This window comes from Dryobates pubescens, chromosome 15 (assembly GCF_014839835.1).
Source record: "Dryobates pubescens isolate bDryPub1 chromosome 15, bDryPub1.pri, whole genome shotgun sequence".
In the NCBI taxonomy this organism is placed as follows: domain Eukaryota; kingdom Metazoa; phylum Chordata; class Aves; order Piciformes; family Picidae; genus Dryobates; species Dryobates pubescens.
In genome coordinates, this window is record NC_071626.1 from 18,282,204 (window position 1) to 18,302,579 (window position 20,376).

Consider the following 20,376-nt stretch of genomic DNA (forward strand, 5'->3'; position numbering starts at 1 on the left):
CTCCGGCGCAACGCCACAAAGCCGCCGCCGCCTCCCCAGGGAAGGCCTCGGCGCTCAAACCTGCGCGCGAGGCAGCGCTCGCGCTCGCCCCGGCCTATCAGCGCCCAGCAGAGCTACGACGCGCCAGCGCCAGCGCCTCGCCCAATCACCGACTCCTCGCTCGACCGTTAGCCGTGACGTCACTTCCGCGTCCCGCCGCTTCCCGGCGGCCACGTGAACGGGAGGGGCGTGGCGGAAGGCGCAGTCACGGGGCGGGCAGCCCAGCGGGGCCGCTTCTCTGTTCCCCCGGCGGCAGTGGGACGCCCCACGGGATCGGCCCAATGGCGGCGTTGGTGCGGGCGACGGGGCGAGCCATGCTAGCCCCGGCAGCGTCCCTGCTCCAGGCCGAGCGAAGCGTTAGCGGTGGCGGTGCGCGTTGGGGGCCTGTACGGCCTGGTCTCCCCGTGCCCCTTTCCTCGCCCCTGGCAGGGCTCACTCGGGCCATCCGCATCAAGGAGCCCCCGAAGCCTAAGCAGGTGGATCGGTGGACAAAAAAACGGGCCTTGTTCGGGGTCTACGATAATGTGGGCATACTGGGTAAGACAGTCCCCTACTCCCCGCGGCCGGGGCAGAAAGAAGGGGAGGGAGACTGGACCCATCTGTGGGCAAGCAGCTCCTGCAGCAGCGGGAGGGTGAGGAGGATATGGGCCAGCTGCTTGGGGAATAGCCTCCTCTGTGGCCTGGCTTCAGCCTCTCTGCCTTGCTCCTCTGTTCTTAGGTGGTTTCCAGATGCACCCGAAGGACCTGATTGTGGGTCCCAAGTGGCTGCGAGGCTGGCGGGGCAATGAGCTGCAGAGGTGCATCCGCAAGAAACAGGTGGTAGGAGATCGGATGTTTGCAGACGACTACCACAACCTCAACAAGAGGATCCGGTACCTGTACAAGCGCTTCAACCGCACCGGCAAGCACCGCTAAGGAGGGACTTTGTGCTAGGCATGTAGGATGTGGGTTCGTGGCATCATGCTCAAAATAAAGCCAGCTTTCACACCGCTGGGTTCCTAGTGCTTCCTGCAACCTTTGCTGTGCGTTTCTGACCCAGCCCTGAAGTCCTGCTGCTGCTCCAGACTTGAGCTCTGTGTACATGATCAGAGGGCTGGAGCACCTCTCCTATGAGGACAGACTGAAAGAGTTGGGGCTGTTCAGTCTGGAGAAGAGAAGGCCCCAAGGTGACCTAAGTGTGGCCTTCCAGTATCTGAAGGGGCGCTACAAGAAGGCTGGGGATATCAGGTAGTGATAGGACTAGGGGGAATGGAATGAAGCTGGAGGTGGGGAGATTCAGGCTGGATGTGAGGAGGAAGCCCTGGAATGGGTTGTCCAGGGAGGTGGTTGAGGCCCCATCCCTGGAGGTGTTTAACACGGGGCTGGATGAGGCTCTGGCCAGCCTGATCTAGTGTGGGGTGTCCCTGCCCATGGCAGGGGGGTTGGAACTAGCTGATCCCTGTGGTCCCTTCCAACCCTGACTGATACTGTGATACATTCTGTCCCCCGATTATTTCTGACACGTGCACAGCTAACAACCTGCATTCCTGAACATGACACAAGAGTACTCTTTTTGTTGGTTTGTTTTGTCCAGGCTTCTAGCCTCCTTTCACAGAATCACAGAATGTTAGGGGCTGGAAGGGACCTTGAGAGATCATCCAGTCCAACCCCCCTGCCAAAGCAGGATCACCTATGCCAGGCCATGCAGGAACACATCCAGGTGGGTCTTGAATATCTCCAGAGAGGGAGACTCCACAACCACCTGGGCAACCCGTTCTAGTGTTCTGTCACCCTCACAGTGAAATAATCCTTCCTCCTGTTTCCATGGAACTTCCTATGCCTGGGCTTCCAACCATTGCCCCTTGCCCTGTCATTGGGCATCACTGAAAAGAGCCTGGCTCCATCCGCTCTGCACTCACCCTTTACGTATGCATAAACGTTAATGAGGTCACCCCTTAGTCTCCTCTTCAAGTTCTTTCAGTCTCTGTGAGCCCCAGGTTCTCACATCCTGCTTCACAGAACCAGAGAATATTAGGGGTTGGAAGGGACCTTTCAAGGACATCCAGTCCACGCCCCCTGGCAGAGCAGCATCACGTTGGGCAGGCCACACAGGAACACATCCAGGCAGGCTTTAAAAGTCTCTAGAGAAGGAGACTCCACAACCTGTCTGGACAGCCTGTTCCAGTGCTGCATCACCCTCACCATACAAAAGTGTCTCCTCATGCTGAGGTGGAACCTCCTGTGTACCTGTTGTTCCTTGCTTGTCGTGGGGCACCACTGAAAAGAGCCTGGCCCCTTCAGCTTGACACCCACCCCTCAGGTATTTATAGACATTGATAAGGTCCCCTCTCAGCCTTCTCCAGACTAAACAGCCCTAGCTCGCTCACTCTGTCTTCATAGCAGAGAAGAACAAGTTCCCCAGCCATCAATTTCAGTATGCTGCAGCTTAGGAGTTACTTGCTGACTCCATGTATCTTGTTACAGAGTAATGCTACTCTGTCTTCAAAAGCACTTGGTTGGAAGCAGCAAGGTCTAGGTTAAGGTCTAGGAAGGTGAAGGCAGTCTTTGTTTAAGCAGCTAAAGTCCATGTTCTCAGGAACAGGGTGGCAGACCTGTGGGACTCGCCCAAAGGTGGTATGGATTCAGGGAATGTGCACAGATCCAAGTGGAGACTGAGCAAGCAGCTGGAAGAGAGTGGCTGGGGGTTGTATGTAAATGATAAGCCTAGCAAGCCCTTGGGTCAAAGTATGACAGAAACTGAAAAAGTGCTAGAGAAAAGTATCTTGTAGCCTTTGTCATGTCTGTGGGCCAGCAGTTCCACAAACTCCATCTCCTGCTCACTGCAATGGTTATTGCAATGGCCTTCAGACTGGTGGGAAGGTTGCCAAGCTACAGAAGCTTCTTCCCAGGACTTGTCCCTTCAAAGCTTGATTGAAGGCACAGCTTAAAACCCCTTCAGTTCCACTGAGTCTAGTGCCAGGTACCTTCTTAACCCTTGATAGCCCTGTCTGCAAATCATCTGGCTGCAGTCACAACCCCATATTAAGTCTTCACGTTACTTATAGCCACAGCTTTTTGGCTCCCAGGCTGTAATCTATAATGTATCTGTCTCGTGTATCTACTAATTTCTCAGATCACAGAATGGTAGGGGTTGGAAGGAACCTCTGGAGATTTAGTCCAACCCCTCTGCTAGATGAGGTTGCACATGAATGTGTTCAGGTGGGTTTTGAAAGTCAACAGAGAAGGAGACTACAACCTCTCTGGGCAGCCAGTTCCAATGAAACCTCCTGTGTTCTAATTTGTGCCAACTGCTCTTTGTTCTGTTGCTGGGTTCCACTGGAGAGAGCCCAGCTCCATCCTCATGACCCCACCCTTTATGCATTGATAAGCATTGGGAAGATATTCTCAGGGGAAAACTCTCTAGGCTAAAGAGCCCCAGGTCTCTCAGCCTCTCCTTGTCAGAGAGATCCTCCTGTACTCTCATCATCTTTGTGGTCCTCTGTTGGACTCTCTCTAGTAGTTCCCTGTCACTCTTGAACTGGGGATCCTGGAGCTGAACACAGTACTCCAGATACGGTCTCACAGGGCAGAGTAGAGGGGAATCTCCCTTGATCTGCTGGTCACACTCTTCTTAATGCACCCCAGGACACTGTTGGCCATCTTGGCTGTAAGGGCACACTGCTGGCTCATGATTAACTTGTCCACCAGGACTCCCAAGGTCCTTCTCTGAGCTGCTTCAGAGAAGGTCAACCCCTAACCTGTGCTGGTGCATGAGGTTATTCCTCCCCAGTGCAGGACTCTACACTTGCCCTTGTTGAGATTCATGAGCTTGAAGATCTGACATGATAAACTTTTATCAAAGAAAAGGTGTGAACCAATTGCTTGTCCCCCTACTCACCACACCAATTGCCATGTGGAGAGACTTCTTGTTCCAGGGTGCTCCTGGCACTCGTTTTGTCCTGCAGAATCCTCCCTTCTGATCCAGCTGATCTGTCAACATCTTTAGAGGGGAATTCCCCAAACCTGGAACTGTTTTAGGGGCTGCTGCTGGACTCTGATTTCCCCCCAGCCGGAGCTTGAACGCCGCTGCTTCAGGGACCTGTTAGGTCCCCTTTGACACTATGCTGCATGATGGAAGCGGGCCAGCAGAGCCGTACCTTCATTGCGGGGACAGCGCCAACAAACGCACTACAGGCACGGGAGGCAGGAGGCAGCTCCGCGGCTCCACGGCCCCACATGTAACGGCACCGGCACGGCCTGTGCTCCATGATGGAAAACCGGACACAGGTCGGGTAACGGCGCTCCGGCCCTGCCTGACCCAAATGGAGCGCGGCTGGCGTGGCAGCAGAGTGCCGGCGGCCGCTCAGGCCTGTCACGGAGCGGGCGCAGGAGGCGCAGCCCGGGCAGCGGAGGGCTGTGCCCCTCTGCACAGGCGCCTCACTCCGGCCGGGCCCTAGAGCGCTGATTGGCTGTTGGAGGAATCCAGAGGCGGTGCTGATTTGCTGCTCCCCGCAAGTCCTTCCTGCGTCCACTTCTGATTAGCTGGTTTGCTCTAGGGGCGGGACGCCGAGTCTTATTAGAGCCAAGTGCCCCGCGGTACCTGTGCTGCTGTGGAGTTGTGGGCGGGAGAGGAGTCTGCCGTTACCGCGGTGTGTCCAGACGGTCCTGCTCAGGTCCTGCCATGTGAGTGTCTGCCCGGCCGTGTGCAGCGGGAGAGAACGGGCTGGGGTTGGAGCTGAAGGGTGCATTGTAGCAGCCACAGTTGCCTGTGGCTTCCCGCACCGCTGCCCGGGAGATCTCGGTTCCGTAGCCTGTCCCCTGCTGAGGTCTCGTAGAGCGCATGGTGTGTGATATTCGGCCTGGGGGTTACTCTCCCGTCCGGGGCTCCCGCTGTGCTGTCTCTCCTGTTGGCGTGGCCCCGTCCTTCTTAGTCCTCTGGGGCGTTGCGGCAGGCTGCAAACCGCTTCCCCATTACATATGTGCTGCCAAGCGGCTGTCACCTTCCTCCCCGATCTTCGGGAGGCCGGGCACTACTGTACTCGCAGACCCTTCCCCCGCTCTGGCTGCTTTCCCCTGATGTCATCCTCTGGGGATGCCCTTGCTCCTGGCTTTTCCCCTGAGCTTGCCTGCTCCCGGTCTGGGGAAGATCCAGGGATGGTTCAGGCTCTTGGGCCTGTTGCCAGCACTGCCCCAGCCCAGGGGCACTGGGGTTCAGGTGGATTTGGGGAGATGGGGTGTCTGTGTGCGTGTCGTTCCTCTCTCTTGAGCAGCTAACTGTTTGTATATGCATTTCCCTAGGTCTGACCCAGCTCAGCAACCGGCTTCTGCAGCCCCTGAAGGGGAAGCCCCTGGTGGGGGCCCCCCCGAGCCACCCCCCAATCTGACCAGCAACCGTCGGCTGCAGCAGACAGAGGCCCAAGTGCAGGAGGTTGGTAACTCTGCCAGCCATGCTGGCTTCCTTTAGGCTGCCTGGACTGTTTTCCTGCTCTGCAGCAGCACTTTTCTTGGCACGCCTCTGTTGCTGAGGGTGGATGCTCTTGGTACGCCAGTGCCAGGAGTGCATTTAATATTCAACACGCAAAATGTGATGGCAGACCTGTAAAAGGAGGCCATAAAGAGATTGTTTTATGTTGAAAAGCTGCTTAATTCTAGATATGATTTGTAAGAAGCAGGCCTGGTAGATTTTCAGACCCTCATATTGTGCATCTGTTATGGAAAACAGCTTAAGAAGAAGGACTTGGGGTATCAGTTGACAACAAACTCACCATAAACTAGCAATGGTCACTGGCAGCCCAGAAGGCAGCTGTGTGCTGGGCTGCACCCAAAGCAGGGAGAGCAGCAGAACAGGGAAGGGATTCTGCTCTGCTGAGACTCCACCTGCAGAACTCTGTCCAGTTCTGTTGCCCCCCAGCATAAGAGGACGTGCAGCTGCTGGAACAGGTACAGAGGAGCCCACGAAGATGATCAGAGGGCTGGAGAACCTCCCCTGTGGGTACAGGCTGAGAGAGCTGGGGCTGTTCAGTCTGGAGAAGAGGAGGCTCCAGGCAGCTGTAATTGCAGCCTTTCAGTACCTGAAGGGGGCCTACAAGAAAGCCAGGAAGGGACTTTTTACAAGGGCTTATATTGACAGGATGAGAGGGAATGGATTGAAGCTGAAGGAGGGCAGATTGAGACTGGAGATGAGGAAGAAATTCTTTCCAGTGAGGGTGGTGAAACACTGGAACAGGTTTCCCCAGGAGGTCATGGATGCCCCCTCCCTGGAAGCGTTCAAGACCAGGCTGGATGAGGCCTTGAGCAACTTGGGTGAGTGGGAGGTGTCCTTGCACATGGCAGGGGGGTTGGAACTAGATGATCTTCAAGGTCCCTTCCAGCCTAAACCATTCTGTGGATGTATCTAAGACGTATGCAAGTAAGCCTATATGGCTGTTTATGCCTGCCTGCTGCTTCAAGGGAGTATCTGTGTGCAGACCTGGTGTAAGGAACCTTGCCTGGCTTGCCAGGAGCAGTGTCTGTGGTGTAGTTGCTGACGTGCAGTGCCGCGGTTGTGCCTCGCAGAGGCAGCAATACTCCCCGAGCTCCTGCTGTTGGCTCTCGAGGAGCGAGCAGTGGTTTCATTAGTAGGGGTGCCTTAAGCTTGTTGGAGTTAAGCGCTTTTAAAACCAGGCTCAAGTCTAGGATTTTTTGTTTTCTTCCCCACTTGAAAGCTGTTTCTTGCCTTTTTTGTTCCTAGGGTCTTCACTTGTTAGTATCTCAGTGGTAGGCAGTGGCCAAGTGGCCTCTCTCTCAGCTCTCTGTACCAATACAAGCATTGCTGCTGTCCTTCTCGCTGCAGGTGGTTGATTTAATGCGTGTAAATGTAGACAAGGTGCTGGAACGAGACCAGATACTGTCACAGCTAGATGACCGGGCTGATGCACTTCAGGCTGGTGCCTCACAGTTTGAAAGTAGTGCAGCAAAACTCAAAAGGAAGTATTGGTGGAAGAACTGCAAGGTGAGTTCCCTAGTGTCATAACCCCTTTCACTAGAAGGAAACTGAACTAGTCCTCTCCTGTAGGGCTCGGAGAGGGTAGTTTGGTCTCAATGATGGTTTCAAATGCTTAGGATTCTTTCACTGTGGAAAGACTTTGAGGCCTTGGCTGTCCTACCTGTCAGGATCTGGCATGTGTTCCCTGGCTGGCAGGGAAGGTCTGCACTTGTCAATCTGTTCTAAGTATTACTGCTTGACAATCTCTCTTTCCAGATGATGATCATGATGGGAGTGATTGGTGCCATTGTGGTGATGGTGATTGCAAGTAAGTACTGAAAAGCCCAGGATCAAGAGTGAAGAAGCACTAACTAGAGTACTTTAAACTCTTCTTTTGTGGTTTGAGATCTTGGAGGGTCTTGGTTGCCCAAGTAATAACTTCAGTTGTTGGGGAAGGGAGGCAGTGGTGGTGGCTGGAGGTCCCACACTTACTGTGGCCACAGTATGCTTTACATACTGACAGAAGGAATTAGGGGTGGCCATCATGGTAGAAATGAGAAATTTGTCTGCCAGGTCAAGTAAACACGTAAGTATGAGGGGCATTTACCTTTGAGTGGGTGGGTTGGCAAGCCTGTTCCCTGCTGGGGGGTTTGGAGACCTTTGGTGTAACTTGCCCTTTTGTTCTTTCCTTTTTTTTTCCTTATTGCTTTGTCTCCAGTCTACTTTTTTACTTGAACGTAGCTCCTTCAATCTGCCTGTCACCTTGCCTGTTTCCTTTTGTCCCTGGATCTTTCTTTCCCTTTCACCTAGCTTCTTCATTTCTTTCTGTATTGGTTTTAGTTTGTCTAGAACTCTGAAGCACTCTACTTAACATGGTTAGATTCTTCAACAGCTGCTGCAGCTTTAGGCAGGGTCATCTGAGTTGAGAGGAAGGGGAAGTAGAGGAAGGGCAGGTAGCTGTTGCTCCTGCTTTTCTGCAAGCAATTTTTACAGTTTAATTTCATGGGAGCTTGTCAAATGATGCCTGGGTGAATTCTAAGAAAATAAGAATGCCTTAAAACAGTGCCTTTGGGAATGAAGGACTTGAGCATGTGTGATGCTTTAGTGTTCTGCCTAAAAGGAGTGGCAAGCATGGCTTGAGCTTTTTGCTGAGCTGCTGAAATAAAGGCAGGTTTGCGCTGCTCAGTTGCGGTGAGCCATCTGACTAAGCTGGATGTACTGATGTAGATTCCTCTAGTCATGGAGAGGTGAGCACTTCAGTTATTTTTTGCTGCTTGTCCTGATTTTCAGTGGACTTGCTGTCTGAATGTGGCCATTTTGGTTACATTAAAGGAGAACCTACATGATTACCTCAGTCAAGTGCAACAGACTAAACACAGTGAAGTGCAAGTTTTGCTGCTGTCTAAAAGGCAGTGCTGGGAGTAAAACCTCCTGCCAGAAGGAACAAAAGAACAACAGTAAGGAATCTGGTGGGGGGGGTGCTGTCAAATATTCCTTTCATCTATGCAGACACAAGCCAGGATCCTGTGGCTTTTTACTGTCTTGTAGCTTTCTGCAAGTCCTTGGGGGTAGTGGTGAAATGGGAATGTGTTTTGTGTTAGTGGGCTGAATGTCAAAAGAAGTCTACTGCAGAGCAGATGCAGGTGAAGGAGATTGGAGGTATTCCAGATAATCCAGTGAGTGGCTTGGTCAGTTTCAAGAATACCTTTCCTGTTTCCATTGCCACAAAGTCCTAACTTTCAGCAGGAGTTAGAAAATACTTGGAATGGTTAGCTAGAGATTCAAATGCTGCTCTGGGTATGGGTATTGCAAAGCAACAGCAGATGTCCCAGTTTAGCTCTCTAGAGATCGTGCCTGTCAAACTGAAATCCTACTTGCCATGGGCTCTCTTCAGTTTGGTGGTCTCCACTGGAAGCAAACTTGCAGTCTGGAAAGCTGTGTCTTTCTGTAAGCAAGCCCCTTGTTCTTTTCTTGTCAGAAATAACAAGTGATCAGCTGCTTGAATGTGGTGCCATACATGAGGCTAAATGAGCTGCCCTGCTCCTCAGTTTCTGCAGAGTTTTGAGGGATGTGCATCTTGGTTTGATATTTTTTTGTGGGGGGGTTGGGTTTTTTGTTTTGGATGGATTTTTTTTTGGGGGGGTGGTTGGGAGGAAGGGGCAGGAGGAGTGGTGGTTGTTTGGTTTGTTTTTTCACAAGCTGAGATGTAGCCTGTAAGTAGACTGGCAAGAGGGCACTCCTTTAAGATCCTCCCCGGTTCTAGAATACACTAAAATCTGTCTAGGCCTAAGGGGATGTGGGGAGGCAGGGGAGAACATCACTGGAGTTCACAGATGGGAGTGAAGTATGACAGATGAGAGGAGCAGATGCTTTTTGTTTCACTGGGGTTGCTGGGGAATGCCCCCTCAGGGCACCTGGGAAGGGGCTAGGTTTTGCACACCGACTTCCATGCCCCAGCATTTCATTTGCGCTGAGTTCATCTCCCTGCAATTCCATCCCCCTCCACCTTGGGAGAGGGCAGAGATGAAGATTTGGAGTGAAGCAGCCCTCGTTCCCTCAGCACTTCCCTAATTCCTTGTGGAACTGAGATGTGATGGATGGTCAGAAATGCATCTACTGAAGAGGAGCCAGGGCCTGCTTGTCCTACTTACTGCTGTCATTTTAGGGGGTGGGCATGCAAGCTTGAGACCAGCAATTCTCTTGAACTCTTCTAAACAAGCCTTTGGTGCACCATTACTCCTGTTCTTCTGGGAACAGAGGTCTGCTATGCTAACTCTTCCATTTCTTTCTCTTAGATGTTGTATGTTGCCTTTTCTGCTTCCTTTCCCCTTATTTGTGTGTCTCTGCATGGGCAAAAAAAAAATCACCAAGGCCCCCTCTGAGTAAAAGCAAGGGACTCTGTCCACAGCATTACAGCCATTCATGCAGTTTATTTCTTCCCTCTATAAACACAACTGTTATCTCCTGGCATGTTACAGCGCCTGTACTTTAGATGGTCTCTAAGAAACACAATTCACCACCTTTATGGAGTCTGTCTGGTCTGTCAGTGGGTGGGGAGGGGTTGGGATACCAAACAACTGAAGTTCTGGCTGTCCAAACCAGTGGCTGGTCTTCCACTGCAATGATAGTTGCAGCTGCACTGCAGCACCCTGCTGGACTGGCTGGCTGCTAAGCCTGTGACAAGAAAGAAGCAGCAGCTTGGGGGGAAGAGGCTGCCCAAGTCTACTCTACTTCCAACTGCCATGTAATACATGGAGAGACAGTGCCCAGAAGGGAATCTTACTGGTAGCTCTAGTTCCTCAGGCTGTGCTGCCTTTGGGGTTCAGTAGCCTAGCCTGAGATAATTAAACCCACGAAATACTTCTCCAGAGGTGTTGCTCAGGATCCAAATGAAACCCTTGAGGAGTAGGATGCTGTTGACAGCATATTTTGGAATAAAGCTGAGTGTGCCCTTGTTTTGCTCAGCCTGTTCTTCTCCAGACTAACCAGCCCCAGCTCTTTTTCTTGCTTCAGAGCAGAAATATTCTAGTTCCCCAATCATTCTTGTAGCTCTCCAGCTGAACCCTATCTCTCTTGAACTGGGGAGCCTCAAACTGGACACTATTTCATGTGTGGGCTCACAAGTGCAGAGGAGGAGGAGAATCTCAGACTCAATAAGGAACAAGAAGACCCCAGTCTCAAATATTATTATTGAAGCCAGGTGTCATGTGAGGGGCAGGTGAAGGGCCAGGGTATCATTGCCCAGGGATTTCTATATTCAGCTGGGAACCCTTCCCAGAGGTTCCCTGTGTGAGGTGACCCTGCTGCTGTGGCACTCTGCCTGGGAAACCCAGGACTGGAACTGAGGAGCTCACTGCCCCTGGACAGTAGGTGAGGGAATTTGGAATAAAAATGCTGAAACTATGAAATCTTGGTGATCTAAAGGATGAACACATGGGGACCTTTGGCCATAAACACATCCCTTAGCCCTAAACATGCACTCTTCTAGACATAAGCACACCTGGGTCTAGGAGTGAATCCAGCCACACCTGAACTCCTCTCTCATAAGGAGTTCAGAAAGCAAGGGGAGTCCATGATGAACCTCATGACTCAAGGGGAGGGTCTTCTTTACCTTTCCACAACTCCACTCCCCATGTAAATCATTCCAAATCAATTCTAACTTTGTGTTTTCCTTGTCTCATTCCTCCATGCAGTCAGCAATAGTGAACTTTGCCACTGAACTCTATATCACACTTCTACAAGTTCTTTTAGGCATCTAAAACACTCCTCCTCCATGACCCACCTGCCAAACCTCCTTAATTAAGGTGAGACCAGAACTGTGGTAGCATCCTTGTTGCAGGGGAAAAAAAAGGCATATGTGGGTATGCCCATGCAAGGAGTATGAGGAACCAAGTGGGTATCTCTCATCTATACACTAGATCAGCACCAGACTTGGTAAAGTTAGGCAATGGTTGGGTTCAATGATCTTCAAGGTTTTTTCCAACCATAATTATTCTGATTCTATAGCTCATCCCTGATGATCCCCAAAGCAACAGCATTTTCTGAGACCAAAGGATTCACCTAGAGTAGTGAAAGCAATAAACACCAGCAAACCACAGTGCAGCCTTTTGCTATGGTCCAGGTAGAACACCCCAGAAAGAAGAAAATGCATGTCCCCCAGGGGAAGCGCAGCCTCTGCTCTTGCTGTGGAATAGCCCAGTGCCTCCCTCACTCGTGTTCTACCCCACCATCCCTGCTCAGCCCACGTGGTTCCAGGCTGTTGTAGGAGGGCAGCATGGTCACCACAGCCTCGACAGTGAAGCGGTGAGGGGCACCGGGAGGTGGCGCCTCGGAGCGGCAAGCGGCGTTACCGTGACCGGCCTGCGGGGGTCCCAGTGTAGAGAGCTGCTGCCGGGAACGGATCCAGCGCAAGGCCAAGATGAAGGTGATGACGATGAAATCCAGAATCAGTTCTGCCAGCTCCATCACAGACAGCACAGAAGATCCAAACCACAGGCTCCACTGGTTCCCAAACTGGGATAGCAAAGTCACTACCTGCAAGAGATGGAGAAAGGGCAGTGAGGACAGCCCTTATCTGAGCCTTTTGACTCCCTGCCTGCTTCCACCAGCAGTGCATGGTGCTGGGGGGTTCCTTGCACCCTAACATAGGAAAAGAGAGTTGACAGCTGTCAATGCTGCTGTAACAAACACCTGCCAGTATGGAGAGCATTTAGTGGTGAGCTTGGCAGTGATGGGTTGACCATTGGACTTGACCTTAGAGGTCTTTTCCAACCTTTATGATTGGATCATGGGGGAATGATAAGAGGCTAGAGAGGTCACATCAGTAAAATGTGTACCGTGAAGGCTGGAGACTCCCCATTGGTCTTGTAATTCCACTCCTCAAAAAAGATATTCACCTTGGCAACTCCATTCCTGTAAAGAAAAGATAGGGGCTCAGGAACCCCAAATTCTCAATCCCCACATTTCTTCACTACATATAATTGTCTCCTCTGTCCCCTCTGCCCCTCATCCTCTTCCCGCATACGCCATCCAGAGCCCTTTCTCCATCTCCACAGTCCCCTTGTTCTGCATTAAACACACTCTGCTCCTTACAGTGCATTTCTGAGACTGCACTGTGAAACCCAATCACAGAACGTTAGAGGCTGGAAGGGACCTCCAAAGATCATCCAGTCCAACCTCCTGCCAGAGCAGGATCACCTAGAGTAGGTCACACAGGAACACATCCAGGTGGGTTTTGAATGTTTCCACAGAAAGACACACAATGTGTTGGCTAAGTACAAGCTCCTGTGTGGTTCTCCTTCCTCTTCTGTTAATCGTAACTCTGACCCCCCCCGACACACCCATACCACTGGGATAGTTCCTGGTTTGGACATCAACTCTGTTTAAAGGCTCTCACCTCTTGGATGTGATGTTGTACTTGTTCTGTTTTGAAAGCACATAAAACACCCAGTCCTGAAATGACAGTGTGATAAATTGTGTTACATGATCACAGCCATCTCCTGTAGGTTTAGTACTCGTTCAGAAAGCACCAAATGGGAGGGCAGAGCACTGCTGGGGGAGCCAGGACACCCTCTCCTTACCTCTGAGACAGCAGAAGGCCAGCGAGAGTACCCAGCTGATAGCTGGTATTGTGTCATTCTGGAATACAAAAGCCCAAAAGGCCAGGTTAGCTGTGGAAGCTGTAGGAGGTACAATGTTAGGTGTCTGAAGCAGTGAATGCTTTCCAACACCTCTAGGAATCAAACATTTCCAGCCTGCTTGGCCTGACTGATGACCAAACTTACTTGCAAGGCTTCCTGCACTTGTGGAAACAGCGCAGCACGTCAGCTTTGAATTCAGCCAGGAGTTTGTAATAGCAGTAGCCTGAGAAGCAGGGAAAGGAAATCCAGGTAAGCTCATGGTAACTGCACACAAAAGGTGATGTGATGAGGAATCCAGAGAAGGTTTCCTTCCACAAGCTTAGGGGGACTAACCAGCCAAGACAAGAATGTCTCTCTCATGTCTCACACCAGGAAGCCCATTGAAGACAATGAGATGTACTGAGACATGAGGTAGACCAAACAGGTTCAGGTGGGCATAAGCTTTATTATTCCTCCTGTTCACTTCACAGATTCACAGGTTGCATTGGGTTGGGAAGGACTCTCATAGGTCACCTTGTCCAACCCCCCTGCACTCAGCAGGGACACCTCCAACTAGATCAGGCTGCCCAGGGCCACATCAAGTCTCCAGAGATGAGGCCTCAGCCACATCCCTGGGCAGCTTGTTCCAGTGTTTCACCACTCTCATTGCAAAAGAACTTTTGCCTGATGTCCAACCTATATCTACCCTGCTCCAGTTTCAAACCATTACCCCTTATCCTGTCACTCTAAGCCCTTCTAAGCAGTCCCTCCCCAGCCTTCCTGTAGGTCTCCTTCAGATATTGAAAGGCAGCTCTAAGGTCTCCCTGCTGCTTTCTCCAGGCTGAACAGCCCAAATTCTTTCAGCCTATCTTCACAGGCAAGGTGTTCCAGCCCTCTGAGGGCTTACCCCAGGACTTACCCCAGGCTACGTGCTTTGTGTAGTCGCAGTACTTTGCTCCAGCAGGTAAGGGGTAGAAGTAATAAGCACAACCACAGCGCTCTACCATGTTGAGCTGAAAGCAGGAACGAATGCAGACCTGGGTGGCAAATGACACGAAAAGGCTGAACAAGGGAACCAAGCCCTCTGCAGCCTGCATCACATCATACTGTTAACAGAGCCCATGGACAAGCAGGGCTGCTAGGGGACTGAAGGGAAAAAGAAGAGAACGGAGAAGGATAACAAGGTGACCGTGAATGACCTGCTCTGTGTAGCGGGAGGAGTAGAGGTTTTGCACTGGCACATCGCTGCCATCCTCGGTGCAGTCGCTGTAGCTGCCCCCCAGGCGCATGGTCATCTCCTGCAACACACACCAACTGGCACTGTGCTCTTCTCTTTCCACCCCTCCAGGCCACATACATTGCTTGGCCAGCAGTACCTGCCTTCATCAGGACATCAGCTCCCCCTGCTTCCCTTCATCTCACTGTTCACTGATAAACTGCAGCCAAACTCCAGCAAGCTGCTCTTCCTCCCCTCCCTTCTCTCCATGACGTTAATTCCCTTAGCCACACACGGGGCCCTATCACACACATCACGTTAAACCTCCCCCACAACTTCGCCTCCACCACAGCTCTTCCCCCTGCGGCTTCCTCACCTTTCTCATGCTAATGGAGGTCTCAATGCCCGGGCGCACGTTGAAGCCCCCATCATCCATGAATGCTGGCTCGTTCTGATCATGGACCATGACCCTGGCTCCTGTCACCGTGGACAGCAGAGGGATGAAATCGTTCTGTTCAGTGCGCACCACCAGAGACAGCCCTGAGGAAATGTCAGAGAGCAAGGGAGGTCATGGCCAGCAGTTACACAGGAGAGAGAGCAGAATGGTCACACATAAGTCCCTAAGGGGTAAAGGAAGAGAAATATCAACCAGGGCTGCACCAAAACTAGGCAGTATTGGAGGGTGGCCAAAAGGAGGCCAGGCACAAAGCTTGAGGCTCCAGCAGAGGCCAAAAGAAACCTGGAATATTTCACTGTGACTTAGAAAAAACAAAACTGGGAACAGAGAGATTTCATGGAAAGACTCAGAGACAGATGGGGGACAAAAAAGCCTGAAGCCCTAGGGAGGTCTCAGTGGGGATTGTGAACACAAACAGGTCAGCTGCTGGAAACAGAAAAACAGGGAAGGAGGATATGAAGTCCAGACTGTCAGGAGTACAGCACTACAGCATAACAGAGGACATCAAGAAGGGCCTGCACAGGTCCAGAGGGAACAGTGGATATAAGGATCAGGCACATATGGGAGAGAGTTCAGTGGGGTAGCAGTGATGGACAGTCACATTCATGAGACAACCCATCTCTAAGTGGGTGAAAACAGAACTTGGGTGAGAGTGAGCAGGGCTGCAATCTGATACTACAAGTACTAGGCACAGCAGGGTGCCCAGTCTCCTGGAGTAAACAGTTAAGCTATGGTCCTCACCAAGGAGTACTTCTCACCTACCATTATTGATGCCCGGCAGTGAAGATGTCCACAGGCTGCTGCTGTTGTCATTAAATGTATAGCAATTCCCGTACAAGGGGTGGTGGAAGTGGGTGTAATTCCTGAGAGGGAAACACAAACATTTAGATGGGGTGAGAACTGCTGTGAGATCAAAGGGAAGGTTTTTTGAAAGGAGACAACTCTCTTCTCCACCTGCAGAGACAGAGGCTTACAGCAGGTGGGCAGGTTTTGTTGTGTCAACTTGTCCAAGTAGGGCAAAGCAATTACAATGTGCTGTACAAATTTGTCCTGGAGCTGGACAGGCTCTGATGCCAGGTTTTTCATACTGCTAAATCTGGAGAACCCAAATGGGTTTTAGCAGTACTAGTAAACTCTTAGCTCTTCCTACCCCTTTTCCTCCCTTGCTGATGGGCTTCATTCCACTACCTCTTTGAGGCTTTTTGACCCAAAATGGCAGAAGTGGGATTATGTTTTTTAACTGTATCTTTGTAACAACTCTCTCTCCTCCTCCTGCTGTGTGTGAGCTGTTCTGTACCCGTTCACCACTTCAGAGAATAAAATAAAGACGTTTACACTGCACATCAGCAGCCACTCCACTGCATTTGTGTGAAACACAAGCAGGGACCAGTCTCCTAGAGTCATAGCTTCAAGCCACAGAAACTGTGACCCTGGTGAACAGAACCCACAGGATATGTTAAGAACAAGTTCTTTACCACAAGGGTGGTGGAACACTGCACCAGGTTGCCCAGGGAGGGAGTTGAGGCCCCATCCCTGGAAATATTCAAGGTCAGGCTGGACAAGGCTCTGAGCAAGCTGATCTAGTGGAGGATGTCCCTGCTGACTCAAGGGGATTGGACTGGATTACTTTTGGAGGTCCCTTTCAACCCAACCCATTCTATGAAAGCCTCAAGAAGCAATCTGAGACAACGGGAACTGAAGAAAGAACCACCCAAACTTGGGAAAGTGGTTCTCTAATGTGGGTTTCTTGGCTTCCCTTGGACCCAGGCACAAAACAGGGCTGCTTTCAGAGAGCCTCAGCAGGACCGTTCCACCACTTACGCCTTATCACAGGTTGCTTCATTGAAGCGGCAGGAATAGATGAAATTCTCAAAGTCAGACTCATCCAGGGCTTTGGCATCAGGCATCTGTGCCAGGATATTGATGTAGTGGAAGCTATACCACTCCCGCACAGCATCCACCCCTGAGGAGTATGCCTGGTGGAAGCAGTCCTTGTTGTTTTCACTACACTGTTAAGGGAAGAAGGAGAAAACCACATCAGGGAAGTCATGTCTGGGAGGTGAGGCTGTGCCTGTGCATCAGCTGTGCTCCCTCAGCATGGGCACAGATCAACCTGAGGGAGCTGAGAGCTTCACAGGGCTCCTGTGCTCTACCGAAAGAGATGGGGAAAAGCAAAAACAGGGGAGCTTCCCCACGGATGGGAAACACCACATGAATGAGCAAGTGTGAGTAAAACCCAGAAGGGCAGCAGTGGTGTGCAGGGTGATCTACTTCACGTAAATTCTACTTTAAATTCTTGGTGGAGAGCCCTTCCTTCATGGTGTCCACAAAAAAACCCATTTGTGATCTGGTGGGAACTCCAGCTAACTGGCAGGCCATTAGCTTCAGTCGTTCAGTGCCTTTTTAACTGCTGACACAGATGCCCTCAGGCAAAGAAGCTGCAGCCTAGGAGCAAATGTGACCATGATCATTTCACATGGCCCACGGTCATCCAATACTTTCCCCCCTGCTATTATTGATCGACATCGTGGTTAATGTTAATAAATGCCTTTCCAAAGGCAGATGCAAGACTGGTGTAGCCTTCAGGAAAGTTTCCCAGTGCTACCCAGGAAAACAGAGGCACTGATGTGGACACGTCTCCTGGGGCCCACGTGGACAGGGACAGGACCTGGGGAGTAGGATTACACTGGGAAAAGGCTTCAGCTCTACCTTCATCTGTCATTAGCAAAAAGCCAGGACAGACTAATCATACTTCTACATAGAAAAAGGCGTGCCAGAGGTCTAGTAAGACAGAAGTAGCTAGACAGAGTCCAGAATGGGTAGGACCCAAGATATCTAGCGAGCTCACCAGAACAAAGCCAATTTTCCAGTCATTCTTGTCCACCGAGGGGCTGTTCTCTGGCATGTTGACCAAGTTATCCCTCTTCTGCCTCCGCAGGGGGTGGCGCTGCACTTGACGGAGCAGGCTCCTGGAGCTGCGCTTCTGCGCGGCTGGCTCGGACCAGTCGCTTCGTGACAGAGACATGTTGTAGTCATAAAGGTCTAGCAGCGTCTGATGGGTGATTTGGTCCAGCTCATCCAGCTTCTTCCGGATGGCACTGTACCTGTACAAGGAGAAGAGGCTTCAGGTTTAGGGCTGGATGCACACAAACAGCTCAGTAGGAGATGAGGCAAATAAAGATTTGCTGGGGTGATTCAGCATGTTCCTGCTGCCAGCTGGAACTCCAAACACTTGCTGGAGGCTATGATCCTTGTAGGACAGAAGTAAACCCATCTGCTCTTGTCCTACAGTGCAACCTGCTAACATACACCACCAAGAGGAGCTGCTAAACGAACACGCCTTACTCTGAATGCCCAGCAGCATCAGCAGCCCGCAGCCGCAGGGAGACCTCCTCCCTCTATACAGTTCCCTAAAAGGGAGGTGGTAATGAGATGGGTGTTGGTCTCTTCTCCCAAGTAACAAGTGACAGCACAAATGGAAACGGCCTCAAATAACACCAGGGCAGGTTTAGGTTGGCTATTAGAAGATACTTCCTTCATGGAAAGGGTTCTCAAACACTGAAGCAGTTTCCCAGGGAGGTGGTTGAATCCCATGCCTGGGGGTGTTACAAAGAGGCAAAGATGTGGCGCTGAGGGGCTGAGCACCAGCCTTGGTCGAGTAAGACAATGGTTGGACTGGATGATCTTACAGGTTTTCCCCAACCTAAATGATTCTATGATTCTAGCTCTGGGAGTCTTATTTCTCACCTGTATGGATTGAGGGTGCAGAGAGTCACAGCTGGGAAAGTCAGCCTGTCGGAGTTGAGGTTGAGGTTGAGATTGACAGGGTAGCTGAAGTACTCTCTGTAGAGGATTCCAAACTGCCAGTACATTAAGCCGAAGGTGAGAAAGAAAAGGACGGACCAGAAGGCTGTCTTCATCTTATTCTTTTTGGAACACACCAGGCGGATGGCACCGTGGATGGTTGTGTTGCTGCAGAAAAACTGGAAGAGCTCCTGGTAGGAACTGTAGAACTCGATCAGACCCTCCTGCTGTTCCTCTTCTTGCTTCCATTGCCTTGTTTTTTCCCCTTCTGGCATCTTCACAGACCCATCCTACAACACAAACTCAGAATTAGGGAGCAGCTCTACGGAACTCCAGCTCCGAGAAGCCGTCCCCGGTGCAAAATCAGGCTCTTACATCACCATCTTCCCAAATCCATGTTATTTCTTCCTCCTCCCCGACTCCCTACCCCGGGGTGCTGATGCCCAGCCATCCACGCACTGCTGCCTCCCTCCGCCCTACCGAACAGCCCCCGCTGCCCTTCCACAAGCTGTACCCCCGGGCCCACCGCCCCCCTCTCCCGGCCGAGGCCGCGGGACTGACCCCAGGCTCCGTGCCCATGGCGTGCGGCGGCTGCTCGGCCCGGGGCCGGTGTGCTCTCCCCGAGCGCTGCCGCCTCTCCTGCTGCCTCCCCGACTGGGCTAGGACCGGTTCCTTTCCAGTTCGAACCAGCACCTCGCCCGGCTCCTGCCCTGTCAGCCTCGCCCCTCCTTCCTGCTCCTGCCTCTTCCCCGCGGGCGCTGCTCCCAGGGATGAAAAGCCCTCTTGAGCCTCTCAGGTGACCGGGGCAGAGGAGGCCGGGGCCGCGCCGGGGCGGTGACCTTGGCGGTGCCGGCGGGGGGTCAAGGCGCGGCCGCCCGGCTCCCGGCGGGCAGCAGGCCCCAGGCCGCTCCTCCCTGAGGAGAGCCCTGCCCCGGGCAGGTAGGGCTGCGGAACAGCCTGTCCCTCCTCCTCCTCCTCCCACCCCTCCACCCCCGCGGGGAGGCAGCGTCCCAGCCAGCAGAGGTGATGCAGAAAGAAACGCTGGCAGCTCTTCGAATCACGGAATCCATAGTTTGGGTTGGAAAACACCTTTCAGCTCTTCAAGTCAAACCATTCTCTAACTCGACTCAAGGCTGGTGCTAAACCTTGTCCCTCAGCACCACAACTCTGCTCTTTTAAACACCTCCAGGCATGGGGATACAACCACCTCCCTGGGGAGCCTGTTCCAGCGGTTGAGAACCCTTTAAGTAAAAGTTTCTCCTAATATCGAATCTAAACCTTCCCTGGTGCAACTCGAGGCCATTTCCTCTTGTCCTATCTCAAGGACAGCTGGAGGCTGGCTGGCTGGGACCTTCTCTGCCATGGTTATGGATTGGGGGGCACACACTCTGACAGTGAGGGTTCCTATGTGGCTTTAATTGTCAAATTGTGCTTTTCAAGGGGAAAAAAACTGAGGCAGATGGCAAAGTTTGGGTGAGTTTTGCACAAGGGATGGGCTGAGGCAGACTGGTTGTGCATGAGGTAGCATCACTTCTGCTGGTTTATTAACTAGAGAAATCTTCCATCTCCAGAAATACCTGGCTCAGCCATGAGCCTGTGCCTGGGATGTCAAGGCTTTCGTTGCCCAAAGCCTTGCAGCTTCTCCTCACAGCCACAGACAGATGTGACCAGGAGTCCTTAACACCCCCTTGCCACTGTAAGAGTGGAACTTCTTTCCCAATTCTTTCTCCAAAGAATTTTCTCTCAACCTAGCTCTCTCTGGGGTTTCCACTTCTTTCTTTCAGGAATTGCTTCCTCC

At 51.9% G+C, this 20,376-nt stretch overlaps 3 protein-coding genes across 3 annotated transcripts; 2 read left to right on the plus strand and 1 right to left on the minus strand.

Annotated features, from left to right (window-relative positions):
* Nucleotides 1-31: 31 nt before the first annotated feature.
* On the plus strand, nt 32-1,059 carry MRPL51 (mitochondrial ribosomal protein L51). Its single transcript, XM_009899658.2, has 2 exons — nt 32-576; nt 758-1,059. The coding sequence occupies exons 1-2, from the start codon at nt 321-323 to the stop codon at nt 952-954; spliced, it is 453 nt and encodes a 150-aa protein (XP_009897960.2). The 5' UTR covers nt 32-320; the 3' UTR covers nt 955-1,059.
* Nucleotides 1,060-4,266: 3,207 nt separating this feature from the next.
* Nucleotides 4,267-9,079, plus strand: VAMP1 (vesicle associated membrane protein 1). Its single transcript, XM_054168035.1, has 5 exons — nt 4,267-4,701; nt 5,317-5,446; nt 6,851-7,009; nt 7,259-7,310; nt 7,701-9,079. Coding segments are annotated over exons 1-5 (360 nt in total). The 5' UTR covers nt 4,267-4,699; the 3' UTR covers nt 7,718-9,079.
* A 1,526-nt stretch (nt 9,080-10,605) lies between these two features.
* Nucleotides 10,606-19,373, minus strand: SCNN1A (sodium channel epithelial 1 subunit alpha). Its single transcript, XM_054167948.1, has 13 exons — nt 19,140-19,373; nt 18,522-18,868; nt 17,623-17,878; nt 16,596-16,783; nt 15,537-15,637; nt 14,694-14,857; nt 14,301-14,399; nt 14,021-14,138; nt 13,267-13,345; nt 13,063-13,120; nt 12,879-12,934; nt 12,319-12,394; nt 10,606-12,016 (listed from the first exon to the last, which is right to left on the minus strand). The coding sequence occupies exons 1-13, from the start codon at nt 19,155-19,157 to the stop codon at nt 11,690-11,692; spliced, it is 1,887 nt and encodes a 628-aa protein (XP_054023923.1). The 5' UTR covers nt 19,158-19,373; the 3' UTR covers nt 10,606-11,689.
* Nucleotides 19,374-20,376: the final 1,003 nt, after the last annotated feature.